The following is an 18,779-nucleotide window of genomic DNA, read 5'->3' on the forward strand; positions in this document are numbered from 1 at the left end:
TCAAAGGGCCTTTTGAAGCAAAGCAGCAATCAGCCTGACAGCCTACAAAACTGTGTAAGAAGGGTGCATATAAACAGCAGGAGCTGAAGGCTGCTGGGACACTTTCGGTTTGCCCCACCAGCATCACCACCTCTGCCTAGGACAGTGAGCCATGTGTGTACATGTGCTGGTGTGACCAGGACATCTTGGGGTTACTCACAGATAGGTGCTTAGAAGTTAGTTGTTAACTTTAAAAGTTAACATTTCATAGCTATTTGTTGTACTGTTTAAACTGATCCTGAATGTAAATATCAATGATTGCCCACTACTGTACCTGCTCCCAAACAGGCTTGTGCAATTCTTATGCCTGCACAACCCCACAGATATCAAGTGCTTCTGTGAAGGACTCAAGACAACATGATTTGAGTATCGCATATTTTCTTACCAGCTACAAATCCCACTTCATCAGTTTGAGCAGCTGATCAGCTCCATTTCAGCAGCCACCCAGCTGGGCTGTCTTCACAAAACAATGCTGCATGCAGCTAAGCCAGACCTCTGTGAACTGACCAGGATTTAGTCATGTAAAGACTAATTTGCAATGTCAGTTATTAACTGAAAAATAATCCTGATTTTTATGGTTTTTTTTATTATTTTTTATTTTACAACACACGAATACATCATTTTACAATGCAGTTTAAAAAAAGGGGGACTTAAAAGCCTCAGAAGGCAAAACCCAACACATACAATCCAGAAGATCATATATTCCCCTGTCTCTCTGCTATAACCCTTGTGGTTTGTTTCCAGCTCACAGTGAGTGTAGAGGGCTGGAAACGATTGAGTGTTCTGTTCTCCGCTGGTGCAGAAGAGACAGCAGCTGCAGTGGGCAGTGGCAGGGCTTCACTGGGCAGCTATGGCTGTGTGGGGAAGCAGGGGAGCTGCCTTCTGGCTCCGCTCAGCAGACATGTGCTCCAGACGCTCTGTGTAGAACCCATTGAAGTCCAACCTGAGAGACAAAAGGCAGATAGTTCATCAGCCTCCTTGTTCACCTGCCCCAAACAGTGGCATGCAGCAAGCTGGATATGCTGCCCATGGCCTCTGTGAGCTTACAAGTGCTGCAGCACATTTGTCAGGGTGCTCACAGGCAGCAAGGGGTCCCCAAAACACATTGACTGTTTTACAGGCCATATGAATTTCAGGACGCAGTTTGCTGAAAGGAGGGGGTCTGAACCAAAGCCATGTATATCAGCATCTGCCCTGTGCCACATGTGTGCCGTGATGCACCAGAGACGTGTGCCCTGCTCTGGGGGAATGAGCCACTAAAGCCAACAGGAACAGCTGCCCAGCCACAGCAGGATTCTGTGTGTGCTGAAGCATGCTGCTGGGGGAAGCCCCTCACTACAGACCGAGGACAGATATGGGCATCAGGCACCTGCAAGGACTGTATGAGGAAGTGCTGCATTTTACTGAGTGGCCAAGGAGCAACCCTACATGTCATCAGAGGAAAGCTGGGCTTTAATTCATCCCCACCATTACCCTGACTGCAAAAGCAGTAGCTATGTCCTGAAAATGGGATTTTTTTAGGACTAAATTTAGGACTTGTTAGTGTTAGGTCAGAGGTTGGACTAGGTGATCTTGGAGGTCTCTTCCAACCTAGATGATTCCGTGATTCTGTGAAAAGACATGCAGTACATTCTCCTTCCCAAATTATCTCCTTAAACATTGAACTCCTGTATGAGGAGCATAGCATGAAATCTACCAAATTATCTACTGTAACTACTATGAAATGCAGTTTCCATTACCACCATCTTTTTGTTAAAACAATTATGTTTTAAACAGATTAATGGTTGAAGCAAACAACTGGCTGAAAGCTGCTGAGGCAAAGTCACAAGTATCACTGATACATTTAAATGTATCTATAAAATAGACAATACCAGCACTACCATAAAACTGCGTCCTTAACAATCCAAGTGTCTCATATGCCACAGAAATACCCAGCTCCACTCCTGCTGTGGCCTTCCTTAGGCTGTTCTCTGCACTATGAAGCCATGTAACACACATGGAGCTCTTCAAAACGTATGCGCTAGGAACACCAAGTGATAAGAGTGTGAATCACACAAAAGTTACTCTCTTCATTTCTCAAATAAGTTGTTCCAATACTCAATGAATGGGCATAATATTTGAGTTTCATGTTGCTTAACAACCTTGCATAAATGGCAACAAAGTGTTCCTTGACATTTTTGGAGACTGTGGAAAGCAGCCTAAACAGATGGAATTTACTGGTTGCTTTCTCCTGGTTGAAAAGCTTACATCTCTTTTGTCCTTTAAATAATATAAAAAGGAAATGCAGCACTGAGGCAGTCATATTTACCAAATTTTGATTCAAATCTAAGGGCTTGTAAGGCCAGGACTCATTTACATCCTTTTCCATTTCAACTCTGTTTTTACAATCAAATTATTTTTGATAACTTTCTTAAGAATTTGCCTGGTGCTTCCTCAAACCCAGCTTATACTTCAGTTTCTTGTTCTTTGGCTGGAACTTTTATTTGCTCTATTTTTCCATCACTTCATATGTTCTACTGGTCTTACTCTAAGCTCAGTCATTGCTGTTGCCTCCAAATTTGTGAAGAAAGGTTATTTGATGAATGCTAGCTGCACTTGATGAGTAAAGTTTTCAGAGTATTTGAAATCAGTCACCCATCTGACAGTTCCCTAGGCTGTAATTCTCCTTCTGACTGCTGCAGAGTGCAAGAGAAACTTTGGGCATTTTCTGCAGTTGGCAGCTCCCTGCCAGCACTGTTGTTGATGAAGCCAAGACACCTGAGCATCTTCAGCATACTGAAAATCTGAATTATGTGTGTGCTTCACTGCTTGAAGAAACACCCCTAGATCTGTGTTCTGTTCTCTGATGCTACATATATGACAGTTGATCCTCAGTTACTCAGTAAAAATGTACAGGTTCTATACACTGAATAAATATTATTCAGGATTAACTCAATAAAAGTATTAGAATTATGAATAAAAGGTATCCATTACCTATTTTACATTTTGACAATCATCTTTAACAAATAGTCAATTAAAAAAAGAAAAGACCAGTATTTCTTACAAACTCCTCTTTCTCTCTCTCAAGTATGGTATTTTAGATAGTAACCACCTCCATTCTGCTTCTTGGGTTCCTGTTGCCAAAGAGTCCAGGACTCAATCCAATAATCTCTACAGACTGAATGAGAGCTAAATGTCAAGTCTGGGCATTCACCGTGGGACTTTCACTTTTTAAAACATTATCTAGCAGCCTGTAGAAATAGAAAGACACTCTCTTGTACGGCCTGCTAACACACAGAATTCCAGTTGAGAAAATAGGGACATCTGCTTTGTAATTCAAGTAAATCTGTGTCCAATGTCTTGGTGAGGGCTCACATGATCCTAGATGGTCCAACCTGGGGGACTTAACAACAGTGAAAGTCCTGACAGCATAAAGACCCAGTACCCAATATTTCCTCTGCAACCCTTGAACAGAAATGAGGCATGGAAGTACCTGAGGGCAAAGGCCTCAGACCCTGTTCAGAACAGCCTGTTGCGGCTTAGCTCACCATCCTCAACGCAAACTGATAAGGAAGAGTTCTGTTTTCCCACATTCTGCTGAATCACCATACTTCTCTTTTCTTCAGAAGCAGGAAGTGCTCTTAAAAACAAGTTCTCATTACTTGAAAGAACTGCCTCCACAGCTTCCATGGCTCAGGAGTTAACCTTCTGACACAGCTAACACTCATGTGTGGTCTGTAAAACACAAATAAATCTGGTAGAGGGTGACTCCTGGCCTGGACACCAGCGGCCCACAGTTGAACAGGATGCACCGGTAATCTCCATGGTACAGCATCACCAGGAGATACAGCTTCCATCACCCTGCTGGAAGCATAAACAGGGAGAGGTACTGACAGGACACGAAAAGCCCACCTGATGAACACATGGCTCAGGGGCTGGTGCAAGCACAGAAATCTTGTTTTTTTTGACCATGGGGCGCTTTACTTGGCACCCAGCCTGATGGCTACAGACGGGTCCCTATCTCTAAGGGGAAAAAGGATACTGGGCCAGGAGCTGGCAGGGCTCATTGAGAGGGCTTTAAACTAGGTAAGATGGGGGATGGGGCTGAAACAAGGCTTGTTGGAGCTGTGCCGGGGGAACAATGGCAAGGCCAGGGGATAAGGCAATGGCCCAGCTGAAGTGCATCTACACCAATGCATGCAGCATGGGTAACAAACAGGAGGAGCTGGAAGCCATCGTGCAGCAGGCAGGCTACGACTTGGTTGCCATCACGGAAACGTGGTGGGACCACTCTCATGACTGGAGTGCTGCAATGCCTGGCTATAAGCTCTTCAGAAGAGACAGGCAGCACAGAAGGGGTGGTGGTGTGGCTCTCTATATTAGAGAATATTTCAATGTTGTGGAACTCGAGGCTGGGAATGATAAGGTTGAGTCCCTTTGGGTTAGGATCTGCTGGGACAACAAGGCAAGCATCCTGGTCGGGGTCTATTATAGACCGCCGAACGAGGATGAGGAGACGGATGAGGAGTTCTACAGGCAGCTGACAGAAGTTGCGAAATCGTCGGCACCTGTTCTCGTGGGGGACTTCAACTTCCCTGACATATCCTGGAAGCACAACACAGCCCAGAGAAAGCAGTCTAGGAGGTTTCTGGAGAGCGTGGAAGATAGCTTCCTGACGCAGCTGGTTAGTGAGCCTACCACGGGTGGTGCCCCACTAGACCTTCTCTTCACAAACAGAGAAGGACTGGTGGGAGATGTGGTGGTTGGAAGCTGTCTTGGGCAGAGTGACCACGAAATGGCGGAGTTCTCTACTCTTGTCGAGGCCAGGAAGGGGACCAGCAAAACTGCTGTATTGGACTTCCGGAGGGCTGACTTTGAGCTGCTCAGGTCACTGGTTGGTAGAGTCCCTTGGGAGGCGGTTCTGAAAGGTAGAGGAGTCCAGGAAGGCTGGGTGCTCTTCAAGAAGGAAATCTTAATGGCACCGGAGCGGTCTGTCCCCACGTGCCCAAAGACGAGCTGGCTCAACAGAGAGTTGCACCTTCAGCTTAGGAGAAAAAAAGGGTTTATAACCTTTGGAAAAAAGAGTGGGCCACTGAAGAGGACTATAAGGATGTTACGAGGCTGTGCAGGGACAAAAGATGAGGAAAAGGCGGAGGTGCTTAATGCCTTCTTTGCCTCAGTCTTTAGCAGCAATACCGGTTGTTCTCTGGATACCCAGTACCCTGAGCTGGCGGAAGGCGATGCGGAGCAGAATGTGGCCCTCACTATCCACAAAGAACTGGTTGGTGACCTGCTACGGCACTTGGATGTGCACAAGTCAATGGGGCCAGATGGGATCCACCCGAGGGTAATGAGAGAACTGGCAGAGGAGCTGGCCAAGCCCCTATCCATCATTTATCAGCAGTCCTGGCTATCAGGGGAGGTCCCAGTTGACTGGCGGCTAGCAAATGTGACGCCCATCTACAAGAAGGGCCGGAGGGCAGACCCAGGGAACTACAGGCCTGTCAGTTTGACCTCAGTGCCAGGGAACCTCATGGAGCAGATTATCTTGAGAGTCATCATGCGGCACTTGCAGGGCAAGCAGGCTATCAGGCCCAGTCAGCATGGGTTTATGGAAGGTTGGTCCTGCTTGACGAACCTGATCTCCTTCTATGACAAAGTGACGCGCTGGGTGGACGAGGGAAAGGCTGTGGATGTGGTCTACCTTGACTTCAGCAAGGCTTTTGACACTGTCTCCCACAGCATTCTCCTCAAGAAACTGGCTGCTCTTGGCTTGGACTGGCGCACGCTTCGTTGGGTTAGAAACTGGCTGGATAGGCCGGCCCAAAGAGTCGTGGTGAATGGAGTCAAGTCCAGTTGGAGGCCAGTCACTAGTGGCATCCCCCAGGGCTCGGTGCTGGGGCCGGTCCTCTTTAATATCTTCATCAATGATCTGGACGAGGGCATTGAGTGCACCCTCAGTAAGTTTGCAGATGACACCAAGTTAGGTGCATGTGTCAATCTGCTCGAGGGTAGGAAAGCTCTGCAGGAGGATCTGGATAGGCTGCACTGATGGGCTGAGGTCAACTGCATGAAGTTCAACAAGGCCAAGTGCCGGGTCCTGCACCTGGGGCGCAATAACCCCAAGCAGAGCTACAGGCTGGGAGATGAGTGGTTGGAGAGCTGCCAGGCAGAGAAGGACCTGGGAGTGATGGTGGACAGTCGGCTGAATATGAGCCAGCAGTGTGCTCAGGTGGCCAAGAAGGCCAACGGCATCCTGGCTTGTATCAGAAACAGTGTGACCAGCAGGGCTAGGGAGGTGATTGTCCCCCTGTACTCGGCTCTGGTGAGGCCGCACCTCGAGTACTGTGTTCAGTTTTGGGCCCCTCGCTACAAGAAGGACATCGAGGTGCTTGAGCAAGTCCAGAGAAGGGCGACGAAGCTGGTGAGGGGTCTGGAGAACAAGTCCTACGAGGAGCGGCTGAGGGAGCTGGGCTTGTTCAGCCTGGAGAAGAGGAGGCTCAGGGGCGACCTTATCGCTCTCTACAGATACCTTAAAGGAGGCTGTAGTGAGGTGGGGGTTGGTCTGTTCTCCCCCGTGCCTGGTGACAGGACGAGGGGGAATGGGCTTAAGTTGCGCCAGGGGAGTTTTAGGTTAGATGTTAGGAAGAACTTCTTTACTGAAAGGGTTGTTAGACACTGGAACAGGCTGCCCAGGGAGGTGGTGGAGTCACCATCCCTGGAAGTCTTTAAAAGACGTTTAGATGTAGAGCTTAGGGATATGGTTTAGTGGGGACTGTTAGCGTTAGGTCAGAGGTTGGACTCGATGATCTTGAGGTCTCTTCCAACCTAGAAATTCTGTGATTCTGTGATTCTTATTCTGTGGTCATGCGCATGCCTCAACTGAGCATTTCCAATCTGCAGGCTGACTGGTTTCATGAGTGTTTAACTCTTGAAAAACACAATCCAGCCATAAACATTAAAAGCTGTTATCAAAATAGGCATTTTTGATTAAGCTCTTGCATGGTTTTCTCATTTTGGAATATTTATGCTGCATTCATGAATTAGCTAACATATTAAGAAAAAAATCTGTCTAATCAATGAGATAATCCCCATGAAAACTAGCGTTTGTATTAGATTTACAATATTAATAGAAAAAAAAATCACGTAATCCAAATGATTATTTTTAAAGGTATGGGTTGAAAAGCAAAGCAATGTTTCTTGTGATTTCAGTGTTATCACTAATGGAGATGCACAATTATAAACATCAATCATTTCTGCTGGGCTGAATCTGAATACCACAGAAGGGAAAGTTACTGAGAGGAAACTACTGGCTCACCTGTAGATGATGTTGAGCATGCTGTGCTCACAGTCATTGGTGCTGTAAACACTCAACTTGTCCAACAGGTCCAGCAGATGCATAGAGAAATTAGTATCAAACTTGTTGATTGTTGCTTCGAAGCCAGATGTCAGGTGGAAGTTGTCAGCGTGCTCTGCTAAAAGCTACCAAAACAAAGGATGAGTAGTCTCACATTTGCTGATTCACACTTGCTAAGGAGATGAAACCATTCCCTCCATTTTTCTAACCTGTTCAAAAATATTGCCATAAAACTTAACAGTCACTCAGGCACTGAAAGAAGATCTCCAAAGCAGTTGCAAGATCCTGGGTAATTAAAAACCTTGTCCTGCCTATCAGGGAGAACATCAGAGTAGATCCCAGTACAGTAAACCTCAAATACATGCTGTTGCTTATTTTCAGGCAGTAGGAAAAGTCAGTAAGAAGAAAGGGGAGTGTTACCTAAGCCAGGCTGCAACCTCTGGAGTGCTCTCATTGCCTTGCAGTGTGATGGACTCTAGTGCCTCTGTGCTAGAGAGGGGCTTTCAGCAGGACAGTAGGCAGTCTGCTAACAGCAGAGCATGCCAAACAAATGGCTTAGTAAGCGTACCTCTAGACATGGAATACAAACAACACAAACAGGAATAACAGACAAGAATACGGACAACACAAACACCCCAGATATGAAAGGCTGTCACACTCACAGCTTTTTGGCTTATCTGTCATGAAATGCAAGTCTGGAAATAGGAAAGTTCTTTAGCTGCAGAAAGCCTGCATGTATCCACTGCACATCTGAAAACACAGCTAAGAACTTAAAAACAAGTGCAGTGAATTCTGTGGGAGACAAGGTCTTCAAAGCAGACTTTGAGAGCACCATCAGTGCTCCATGTGCCCTCAAAAATGCCCACAATTCTGCGAAGATTCTGCTTTTGGGACCAGTGGTGCTCTGGAAACCAAATGGTCTATCTGCAGGAGGCACAAAAGACACCCTGACCAAGCTGCAGCCCCAGGCAGCATTGATAGAGGCTGAGCTATTCCCCCAGCGCCCCACCTTGTTAGTCAGCTTCTTCTTTGTGGACTCTTCAGCACGCTCCTCCTCTGTTGGTGGGCCCAGCATTGTGCCATGTTCTAAGGTGAGCCGGTCCATCTCATCATCCAGCTTCATGCTCTGGGTGAACCTCTTGGAAGGACATAGGTTTGGAGAAACAGTGAGCTCCCATTTTTTCCACTTTGCAAACCATGAGGTTGATTCAATCCTGCTAGCCCTGATGCTAGCTAATCCCAGCGGAAGCTAACTCTCTGAGATTACAAAGTTAATACACAAAACTGACTTAACCCGATGGAAGGTGTTTTTTTTGTTTTGTTTTAAGGCTCCCTGACATGCTGGCTAGAATCTGCCTAAGGAGAACAGTCTTCACAGGTCCTTACAACAGTGTGTTGAAAACTAGAGAGCATCTTAAAAACTGCAGAACTTACACCTCTAATTCTGCTGCAGAAATGGATGAAGAGAGGTAATGAGGTTCATATGAACCTGATCTCAGTACTACAATAGAAGAGCAAAAAGGCAATTTTGCAGAGGGAGAAGCTATAGAAACCACTTGGAGGAAAAGTCTGAGCCATCAAAGCTTATAAAGCCTGTTGGTGGGGGAAAGAGAGGCTCTTCCATATGTACCAATGACAAGAGGGGTAAGAGTTGAAAGAAGGGACTGTCAGGGCTGCCTGGCACCCAAAGCAACTGGTGGTAAAAATGGGGAGGCTGTACATACCTGCATACAGTTTGTGAACATGACACAGACAGACATCAGCTTGGAGAAGATCTTCAGCAGCTCTGGATTGGTTAGCATGCAGTCCTTCAGGCAGTTATCCAGGAAGCTCGTATGATGGCTCAAGACATCATCAATATTAGAAGCCTATTACAGGACAGAACATTAGTGAAACAAACCAGGACAGCTGTGCTGCACTGGACCAAAGCTCTACGCTGGCATCCTGCTTCTGACAATGACCTCTGAGACATGCTCTAGGGCATGTTGAGCTACTTCTCGTGTACCTCAATGAATCAATTGACGATACCTAGACCTGCTTGTGATCTTTGCACCCACCATCCTTCTTCCTTTTCCACAGGTTTCTTTTCTCTGTGTAAAGTGATGTTCAGTAGAACACCACCTTTCCATAGGAGGATGAAGAGTATGAGAGCTGGGAATAGACAGGAGGATGCACGAGAGGAAAGGGATACATGACTAACAAAGCAGAAAGGTTATGCAGAACAGCAGCAGAGTTTGTAGTGTGATAAGAACAACAGTTCATCAAACAAAGCGTCTTCAATAAAATACTGAACAGTGGCCTACAGTAACTGAAATTAAGCAGTTTTTCCCTACATTAAATTTGGTAACTTAAGAATTTTGTTTGTACTTCCCTCAAGCATGCACACTCACCAGTTTCAAGTTCTTCTCAAGAATGTGCCATGTTGGCTCCATCACTTCGAACATCATGTAATACTGGATATTCTGTACAAAATTCAGCATCCGCTGCCGCAGTGTGAAAGCACCAGCGAACCTAGGGAAAAAAAATCACACCCACACAACTTAGAACTAGCAAATGCCATGGAGAGCTATCACTAAGCTTGCACAACCAAGCGAAGCAGAGAGCTAACTATTTCTGTCCTAGCAAATTCACTGCTGCAGTGTGACAGTGATTATAAAGTTAATGGAAAACATCTCTGATTATTTTCCACTTATTTAAACGTCTTTCCCTTAATTTTGAATCTGGACAGTTAATTTGAATATTTGTTCATACTCAGCCATAAATGGACAGTATTAAAGCCATTTTACTGGTGTAGCTATCTAGTGAGGCATGCAGGGTAAAATATAACAAGATAAATGGCTCATGTTTCTTTCTAGCCTATAAATGCTTGCTTGTTAAATGAATACTTAAAAATATTAAATTTAATCAAATCACCTGCCACCAGTGGCATTTAATGCAATTTCACCTTTGCAGGCTATGGCAGAATGGCATGATTATATACAGGTTCTTTCAGTGTTAATTTACACAGACACTGTGATGCCAAACTAAGAACTGACTTCAGTAAAGTGGGACAGGCCACCAGAGAGGTGAGGGATACCCACCCTAGGAGTTTTCAGCCACAATGACCTGTCCACTGCTGGTGACAGTCACGTTGTAAACAGGGCGTTGCACTAGAGACCACCACAGGTCTCTTCCACTAACCTCCTCTACAATTACTGAGGAACCAGAGCTACAGTCATGTTGGCTGAGGTCAGGTCCAAGGCAGCAGAGGTCACCTTGTGACAAGGAAGTGCCACTGGCAAGGCAGAAGGGATTGCCTTGCAGTGCTGGCACCTCTCTCGTGCTCCAAACAGGCATCCCCTGCACTTGGTGTGCAGCTCCAAAGACTAAAATCTACCCTTACAGATGGAACAATGATTTGAATGATTTTCTAGGAAAACACCACACCAATTTTACCTTATTCACTTGGTATGACACCAAAATCCCAAACATTTGCCAAGCTATGTGAAGGTCACGAGTCCTTGCATAGTGGCCTTGCTAGGAGCGAAGAAGAAGCTGCTTTTAAACTAGTGGGGCCTTAACTAATTAACTAAATTTAGCTGATGCTAAAGTAGCGAGCAAGACAATGTCCACAAACGTACTCTGCTGTAAGTGCTTGGTATATAATGAGCCAACCCTAAAGATCATTGGCTTCCTTTCCTAAACTTCTTGTCAACAAAGAGGAACAAGTCAAGCAGCACAAAGATTATTGAGCAGACACTTTCAACTGAAACCTAAAATGTTATATTCTGACCTCTCTTAGCCTGTCAGAAATTTGTAATGATCTGTTTCCTGTCAAAATGATCTGATTCATGTCATGACATACCTGACTAACATGGAAACAAGGAAAACCAAAGCTTCACAACTGACCCAGCAGGAAAAAAGGCCATACCACTTAGCTGAATGTAGGGAGAACTGCTTGGCTGTCTTATTGCTGATCCAAACGTTGCACAATTGTCTTTCTACATGTTTGCAATAGAACATGTGTCTGAAAAGCATCTGGTATCTTGTCAGAGCTTTCCTGGAAAGAAAGGAGAAAAACATTCAGATTAAGCCCTTTTCTGATTGACAGACTAAGTAAGCTAGGAAGGCTGAAGCTGCTCAAAGGAACACAATATGTTCCTTACGCCTTCAGATACACACAGATCTGCACTGAAATAATTCAAATCAAAGTAAAAAATTACATTTGCAATCATCCCAAAGAATTCCTCTCCAAGGAGACCCTCCTCCATACTTCCTGCCACAAGGTACTTCACCAGACTCCTTTTCCAGTTCCATTGAGCCACCTGGAGAAAGGTCACTCATATACCTACTGGTATGGAGGGCTGAAAGACTGTAGTTTTATATCTGGTACGTTAAGACTGCAATAACTGCCAAAACAATTCACCAGGATTCTCCAAAAAGATGATGAAAAACTGTAACCAAGCTACAGGCAGCAATACTGTGCCAGCAATGCACTGCTAGAAACAGATGGGGATGCTTATTTATAGTATCTGGGACTGGATTCAGGTTTGCATTCAGACACTTCTGTGTAGGTGTCTACAGAGGTCCAGTCGACACAGTTTGTGAAACTGCATCATGTAGTATTTTCACTCCATAGTTACCATCGAAGTTAATATGCTTGATTTGAGAGAAAGAGACATAATTTCTAAAGCATCATGTCATTAGGAGAGTCCCGCTGTGTCAACTGATTTTTTTAAAGGAGAAATGAGGGGATAAGCTAATTACTGGCATTTAGCAATCAACATCTGTCACCCTTTTCACATAACACTGCCTGTCCCATTTGCCCTGCCTCACAGTAGCATGTCTGCCAGTGTTCCTCCAGGAGAACACGAGACACATTGCAGAAAAAAATTAACCATTTGGTTCCTCCTAATTCCATTAAATGCAAAATGGCTTATACAGTAATTCTAGCAACAGACTGTATCCTTCTAGTTTGTAACCAGGGCTACCAGAAAGGACTTTTTTTTCTGCCCTTCTACACCTAAGAAATGTTTGACTGGAAACATGGAAACCTTCTAGCGAGAGTTCACTTTCAAATGAAGATCTTCTCAGGGAGATTCTTCAAAAAGCCGTGGACAAATGAACACCGGGAAACTGGTCACAAGATGACCATGGACCAGGCTGAGATTCCATTTAACATGGAACCTTGACTTTCCAAGTATGTCTTTGGCATAGTCTGTTGGGGCTGTACTGTCACACGATATTCCATAGTCTATAAGTGGAGCTCAGAAACCCCACAGCATTTTCTACTGGTTGATTTTTAACATAACTTTAAAGACATTGACTTTGCAGTATTTTGCTGTTTGCAAATGTGTTTTAACCCCATACAGAAATTTCTGCCTTTTTTCCTCCAGTGGATGTATACTTTACCTGTTTATAATAAGGGACAGAGGCCATTTAACGATGTAGTCAAAAGAAAATGCTTCCAGACCGCTGAGAGTGAGCTCTGTGGGATCTGCACTAATAATGGCCTTTTCCTGTTTTGTTTCTATGGCCAACACCCTCAAGAGCTGCGTAATGAGGTCATGGGGCATTAAATCAATCTATAAAGAAGGAACGGGAAAAAAGTGAAGTCAATAGGGTACTCACAACTATTGCGTAGCAAGAGCTATGTGGCAGAACAACTGCATTTTATCCAAGTTGCTCTCAAGTCATCAGATCAACCTAGAATACAATGGTGAATGGTCTGATCTGGACAGTGCTACAGCAGACAGCAGAGTGTCACTGTAGTGTTTGACCATCACCATATAACATGCTACTATGCCAATAGTTCTACCTTGCCCTCAGCCTCTATCAGGTCAATTCAGATTCCACATTCCCCAAGTGCAGCTTCTGTGCCAACTCATATTCTGTAAAATACTACAGCAGAAGCTCTTGACTTTCACCTGAGACGTAGTAATCATTATATGTCAGGACATCTAATTAGATATTTCCTTGGACTGCAGAGCGGGCATCCAAGCTGAAAACAAGCATGAGACATATGCTACTGCTCCCATCTCATCTTGATGCCACCAAAAGCACCTTCTCTGTGTTCGGACATCAGCCAAGAAAATGTGCCCCCTTGCACAGGACAAGTGTTTCCCATTGCTAATGTGGATGAAATAGGAATGAACTCAGAGAAGGTCTGCAGAAATATAGGCATTAATTCCGTTTTCATTGACTGCACTTTCAGCAGCTTCTTACAGGCATGCTGATTTTTCCAATAGCAGGCCTTCTGCTCAGATTCAGTTATCTTCTGCTTACGTACATTCTTACCTTTAAATCATCCTTGAAAGGATCTGTGTTGGCTGTGCTCATTCGCAAGGCTAATTCAAGCAAAGCTTCTAACCTAGTAGTTATGATGTCATCTACAGGCTTCTTAAGCTCCTCTTCTGTGAGATCCATAAAGTGAACAAAAAAGTCCCCTTGATCCATTAGGAAATAGTGTTTTATAGATCTGCTCAGGAAAATGAGGATAACTGATTAAATTTTTAAAAAACAAACTTTTTTACTTGTTTGCAGAATGCACTGATATAAATAACCCATTTGAAAGCTAGTCTTTTATTCACGTTCCCCTCCATCCCATCACCACAGTCAGCATGCTTTTGTGCACTCATATCAGGGTTGCTGCTGTTCTTTTCTTCCTGTAAAAATGCACAGTAAGAAAAAAGGTATGCACTACACTGCTAGGCAGTGTAGGATCATATTGCTGCTCTCCTGAAAAACAACCCAGCCTCCACAGAGTCCAGATCCATCCAAGAGGCAGTTGCTAACTCAGGGTAGAATCCTGAACTCTCCTAAGTATCTGTGCTGACTTTTGAAGTATTCCATGTACTTGTATCGACTTCTGCTACAGTATGATGCATTAACTTCAATTATTACATGGCACAAGGGAGAATCAACTGCAGTGGGCCAGGAGCCCAGAAACACCTCACAGGAGAGCTGGAGGATGATATTAGCATCTGGCCAAAGATCACACATGATCACTGCCATTTTCAGAGTGAAAATGGGACTAGCACAGTCTTAAAATACTGTGGTTACACACAGGGTGTGGGGGTGTGTGTCAGTATTGGGCTAGACAAAGCCAATGCCACCCTGACCTAGTTTTGGTGGTAGCCTTCAAGGTGGAAGTTGGACTAGAGACCCGTAGAAGTCTCTCGCACCCAACATTTCTGTGATTTTACGCCATTTTTTATTATTTGGGGGGAAAAAAAATCTTATTTTTTTTAAGGTCAACATTTCTAACAGGAACAGAGCTAATACAATAGTAATATGTTGGGAATTGGCATACAGGGCCTGGACATGAGTCTGTGGAACAATTGTTCGATCTGAGCTTGCCTTAAGCAACCAGAAGTAGGCCTTAGAAAATCTCATGGCCTGCTGTAGCTGAGCAAACCAAGCTACCAGGGTAACTGTGAGAAGCTCCCACGGCAATGACTCTCACATCGCCCAATTAAGGAACTCAGAAAAATATTGTTACCAGCAGCTGGCCTTAAGGACTAGGTCTACGTGACCGCTAATCACAAGGGGGGTTGTTTTCCTGACTGCTAATCACAAGGGGGGTTCTTTTCTTGCAGGTGGGGTTGTTGTCTTATAGTTGTTTGTCTGAGTGTTTTTGACCAATAATCTTGTGTGAAGCACTGTCCGCCCCTGTAAAGTTCACTATAAAAGTTAGGCTATTCAGGCAATAAAATGGAGCAGCATGATCTGACTCAACTGGTGTCTGTCGTGCTTTCAGCCGTGCTTCCTGCAACAGTAATATTCCAAGAAAAGAGAACTAACTTTAAAACCTTATTTTCATTATCAGAAACAATCTAATTAACATACATTTAAGAAAATAAACCAAACCTCAGGTGAGCCACCAGCTCTTTCTCCTCCATTAGGAAATCCAGAAGAACTTTGCTAGCATAGTTGTATGCTTTTTCTATTTGTTCCACATACGCTCGCTCTTTTAAAGTATAGATGACCTCTTTAGCCACAGGGCAGGTAACATCACGTCCACATTCTCGCACAACATTCAAGTATTTCCCTGGAATAAAACAGAAAGAATTACCGATATTCACAACATTGTATGTGCCTCCAAGACAGAAGCTTCCAAATCACTATCATGAAGCAGAAGATACATTGTGAAATGTTTATATTAAGTTCTACAGAAAGCTGGAAAGGATTTAAATGCCTTTCAAAAGATGATACAGAAATTAAATTAGGCTACTAATACCACATTTAAGGTGATTCAGAAAAGTTTTTAGTTTTCCAAAAAAAAAAAAAAAAAAAAAAAAAAAAAAGGTGTTTTGGTAAAACACCTTTGCAGACAGCCATAAACTGAAAATCTGGTGCTGTACTTCAGATATAGCTTTTGAGGAGTTTGTACTTATGGCAGGGAACAATGGTAACCATTGGGTGGCAGGCTTCCTTCAAGTGCCCAAACTAAGACTGTATGTCCAAACCTCAGCCATGTAGCTAGCTGCTAGAAAACTGTACCCACATAACAGAGGAGTAAGACAGAAAGCTCCTCTTCCTGCTGTACTCCTTCAAACATTTTTTTATTTACATGATTTGGAGTTCCTTTTAATTTCCTCTTTTCCTCTGAGAAGTTGCGCTGGATAACCCCATGAACTGGCAAAATGTGATGACATTTATTTCATCTTTATGTAAAGAATGGCAATGGTCATCTTAGATTTCACTTATATCAGAAACATATCTTTACCGACCTGTGCTTAGTATTTTGTCAGCCATTTTCTGTAAGAACGATGGAATCTGTTGCTGTACAACAGTATATCTTTGATCCCAATACTTGTCATTATAGTCTTCCTGAATCTTCTCCTTCTGCAACTTGTGTTCTTCCACCATGAACTCACTGAACATTTAAAGGAGATGTTTAGAAGCAGGAAGTGGTACAATGAGGATTACTTTTTTTGAGCTGTAAACTGGTAATATAATCTATCAGAAACAAGATCTCATGAAGATAAATTCAAACTGAGAACTGAAATTAGTCTGTATTTGTAGTAAGAGAAGCATTTTGTGGAGTGTTTGCATTAATCTGCAATCAATTATCACAGATAAAGAATTTTACAGGGCTCAGAAACCAAGCCTAAATGTTATTTGGCTGTTAGTGTACAGGTGAGGAAGCTGGCCTTTGCTTTCTCACTATCAGGAAGGCTTTTTTTTTTTTAATCTATTTTAGTTTCTCCCCCATTAGGATTCTGAAAATGTGTGAAGAAATGAAAACACTTCCGTATGCAACAGGAGTGTTGCATTAACTATTAAGAACAGAAAAATGCTTTAAATGATTCTACAAGTCAATAAACTTTAGAGAGTGTCGTTAACTCATATCAGGTGATCATATTAGTGGACTACATTAACACAGATTCAGTGAGCTATCACACTTGCGCTTTATGAGAACAGGGTTCAGCCCTGTCCTGAAGGGGATGCGGATGTGGACGGAGAACAATTTCAGTGGGACAAGCATGGTAAGGTGGAATTTGACTGGATTTTGAACTATCGTGCTATAAAACAAGTGAGCATGCCCCTGATTGCTTAACTATTGAATCAAATAGGAAATGTAGTTAAACACACTCCAGTAGCTCCCCTTCCAGGCAATGTTGCCTTGTGTACCTACTGCTGCTCAGTTTGGGCACTTAGGCTATGCAGACTCTATAGAACAGAGGGACAAGTACACTAGAAAATGTAAAAACCAAAGACCGAAACAGTATTTCTTAACTTTTTGATTTCATTTTCATTCCTTAGCTGTTCTTTACCTGTATGGATCATTAATGATGCCTCGATATATCCACTTTTCCAGAATTTCAAAATAAGGCACACTGGCTGCCTTGGTTAAATACAGACACAGTTCCTGGGCCTGGCTGTCTCCCGTGTAGTTGAAAGTCTTATCATGGAGTAAGCTCAGGGTTGATCCTCCCATACACTCACCTTTATCCACAGAAGTAGCTAAAATTAAAAAATATAGGTGTGTAAGACACAAGGCTCTTTATTTAAATACACAAATTATCTGCACAAGCTATGCTGACAAACTTAATGACTTTATTAGTTGATTAGCTGACATCAACAGTTCTCCTAGTCAGCAGTAGACTCCTCCTGTACATCTGTGAAGATGTAAGGTTATTCCACCATGCAGCCAAAAGCCTATAGCCTGAAACACACTGAAATAAAATCCCAAGTGATCCACCTTACAAACAAGTAATAATGAAAAGCAGCTCTCCAAACAAGGACAACTGAACTCAGGCAGACACAAAGCATCTGATGGCTCAAAGTCCGAAAGGCTTCTGTGCTGAAGCATATACAGAGATCTTTTTTCCAGACACTAATGAAAGAATCCTACACTTCAGTGACTTGCTTGTCAAACCTCTAATCTCAAAAGTACATCCATTCTCCAACATAACACTGAGCTAGTCGCACATGCAGCTTGAAACACCTGATTTTGGGTAAGCTGATGGTAAAATTTATACTTTGCTCAGCAAAAGGGATGTAAGGGACAGAGGAAGTGGAATACAGTACTGTCATGAATTTTGGATTGAAGTAAACCTTAATGTAGATGGCTAACTGTTGTGTTCCAGAAACCTAAAAATTTCAGGAAACATGAATACCAGGAAGGATGATCCAACTTCGGATTCTATGTAAAACAGATTTTTATGTCCAGATAAATCCTCTGGGCTTAGTAGACAGAAATATGAAAGTATTCTCATTCCAGATAGTTTAATTTAATCAAAATTATTGAGGAAACTATACAATGAAGTAAGAAATTGAAGGTATTAAAATGCTATTAATGAAAGTGCTGCAATTCTTTCCTGTAGGAAGGATTATCTGCCTGGCAGTATTCCTGTGAGATGTGCAAGCAATATATGTTCTCAAATCGGTTGCAACTGTGCCTCATCACTCAGCATGTGAGTGTAATTCTGAGGTATCCAGAGAGGGCCTGTTCTGCCTTTCCACCATACATGGTGCAGGAGATGGCCACTGCTGATGCAGCGCCACTGCTGATGCAGCGCCTCTTGACATAATGATACATGCCACCTCTGTATTGTTACTATGTACAGTTCTCAGAAGCCACTGTCATGCATCTGTCAAAACAATTACTGTATTTTTTGAAACTTACCAAGTGAAGCAAGAATCTCTAGAGTCCTCATTGTGGGCTGGATATAAAACCAGAGTTTCTGCAGTGACAGAAGTCCCTGTCTCTGAAGATGTTCCAGCTGTGTAATTAGTATCATGTATTCCTTGATCAGAGTACGCATAGCAGCAGCCAGAGCATGATTTACCTGTCCATACTCAAAGGAAGACTTCTCCTCTATAAACCTGCAAAATGCAAAATGGAAACTCCTGGGTAGACAAGGCAATTTCCATCATTTTCAAGCACTTTAACTTCAGAAGGTTATACAAACATGAA

The 18,779-nt window shown here is 43.4% G+C and overlaps 1 protein-coding gene across 5 annotated transcripts in view; it reads right to left on the minus strand.

Annotated features, from left to right (window-relative positions):
• Window positions 1-605: 605 nt before the first annotated feature.
• TUBGCP2 (tubulin gamma complex component 2) overlaps window positions 606-18,779 on the minus strand; it is a 29,034-nt gene continuing 10,860 nt past the window's right edge. For 2 of the 5 annotated variants that reach the window (XM_038181302.2, XM_038181303.2), the window contains exons 7-18: window positions 18,489-18,688; window positions 17,134-17,323; window positions 16,087-16,232; window positions 15,224-15,404; window positions 13,652-13,832; window positions 12,767-12,939; window positions 11,220-11,414; window positions 9,766-9,886; window positions 9,100-9,243; window positions 8,385-8,513; window positions 7,337-7,500; window positions 606-982 (exon numbers count right to left, since the gene is read on the minus strand). In XM_038181302.2, the coding sequence (XP_038037230.1) occupies window positions 877-982; window positions 7,337-7,500; window positions 8,385-8,513; window positions 9,100-9,243; window positions 9,766-9,886; window positions 11,220-11,414; window positions 12,767-12,939; window positions 13,652-13,832; window positions 15,224-15,404; window positions 16,087-16,232; window positions 17,134-17,323; window positions 18,489-18,688 (1,930 nt within the window). In that variant the 3' untranslated portion in view covers window positions 606-876. Of the gene's footprint in view, window positions 983-1,015; window positions 3,754-4,716; window positions 5,063-7,336; window positions 7,501-8,384; window positions 8,514-9,099; window positions 9,244-9,765; window positions 9,887-11,219; window positions 11,415-12,766; window positions 12,940-13,651; window positions 13,833-15,223; window positions 15,405-16,086; window positions 16,233-17,133; window positions 17,324-18,488; window positions 18,689-18,779 lie in introns of those variants that run through there. The other 3 variants (XR_011810408.1, XM_038181304.2, XM_072040246.1) reach the window with 3 other exon arrangements.

This window comes from Anas platyrhynchos, chromosome 6, assembly GCF_047663525.1.
Source record: "Anas platyrhynchos isolate ZD024472 breed Pekin duck chromosome 6, IASCAAS_PekinDuck_T2T, whole genome shotgun sequence".
NCBI lineage: Eukaryota > Metazoa > Chordata > Aves > Anseriformes > Anatidae > Anas > Anas platyrhynchos.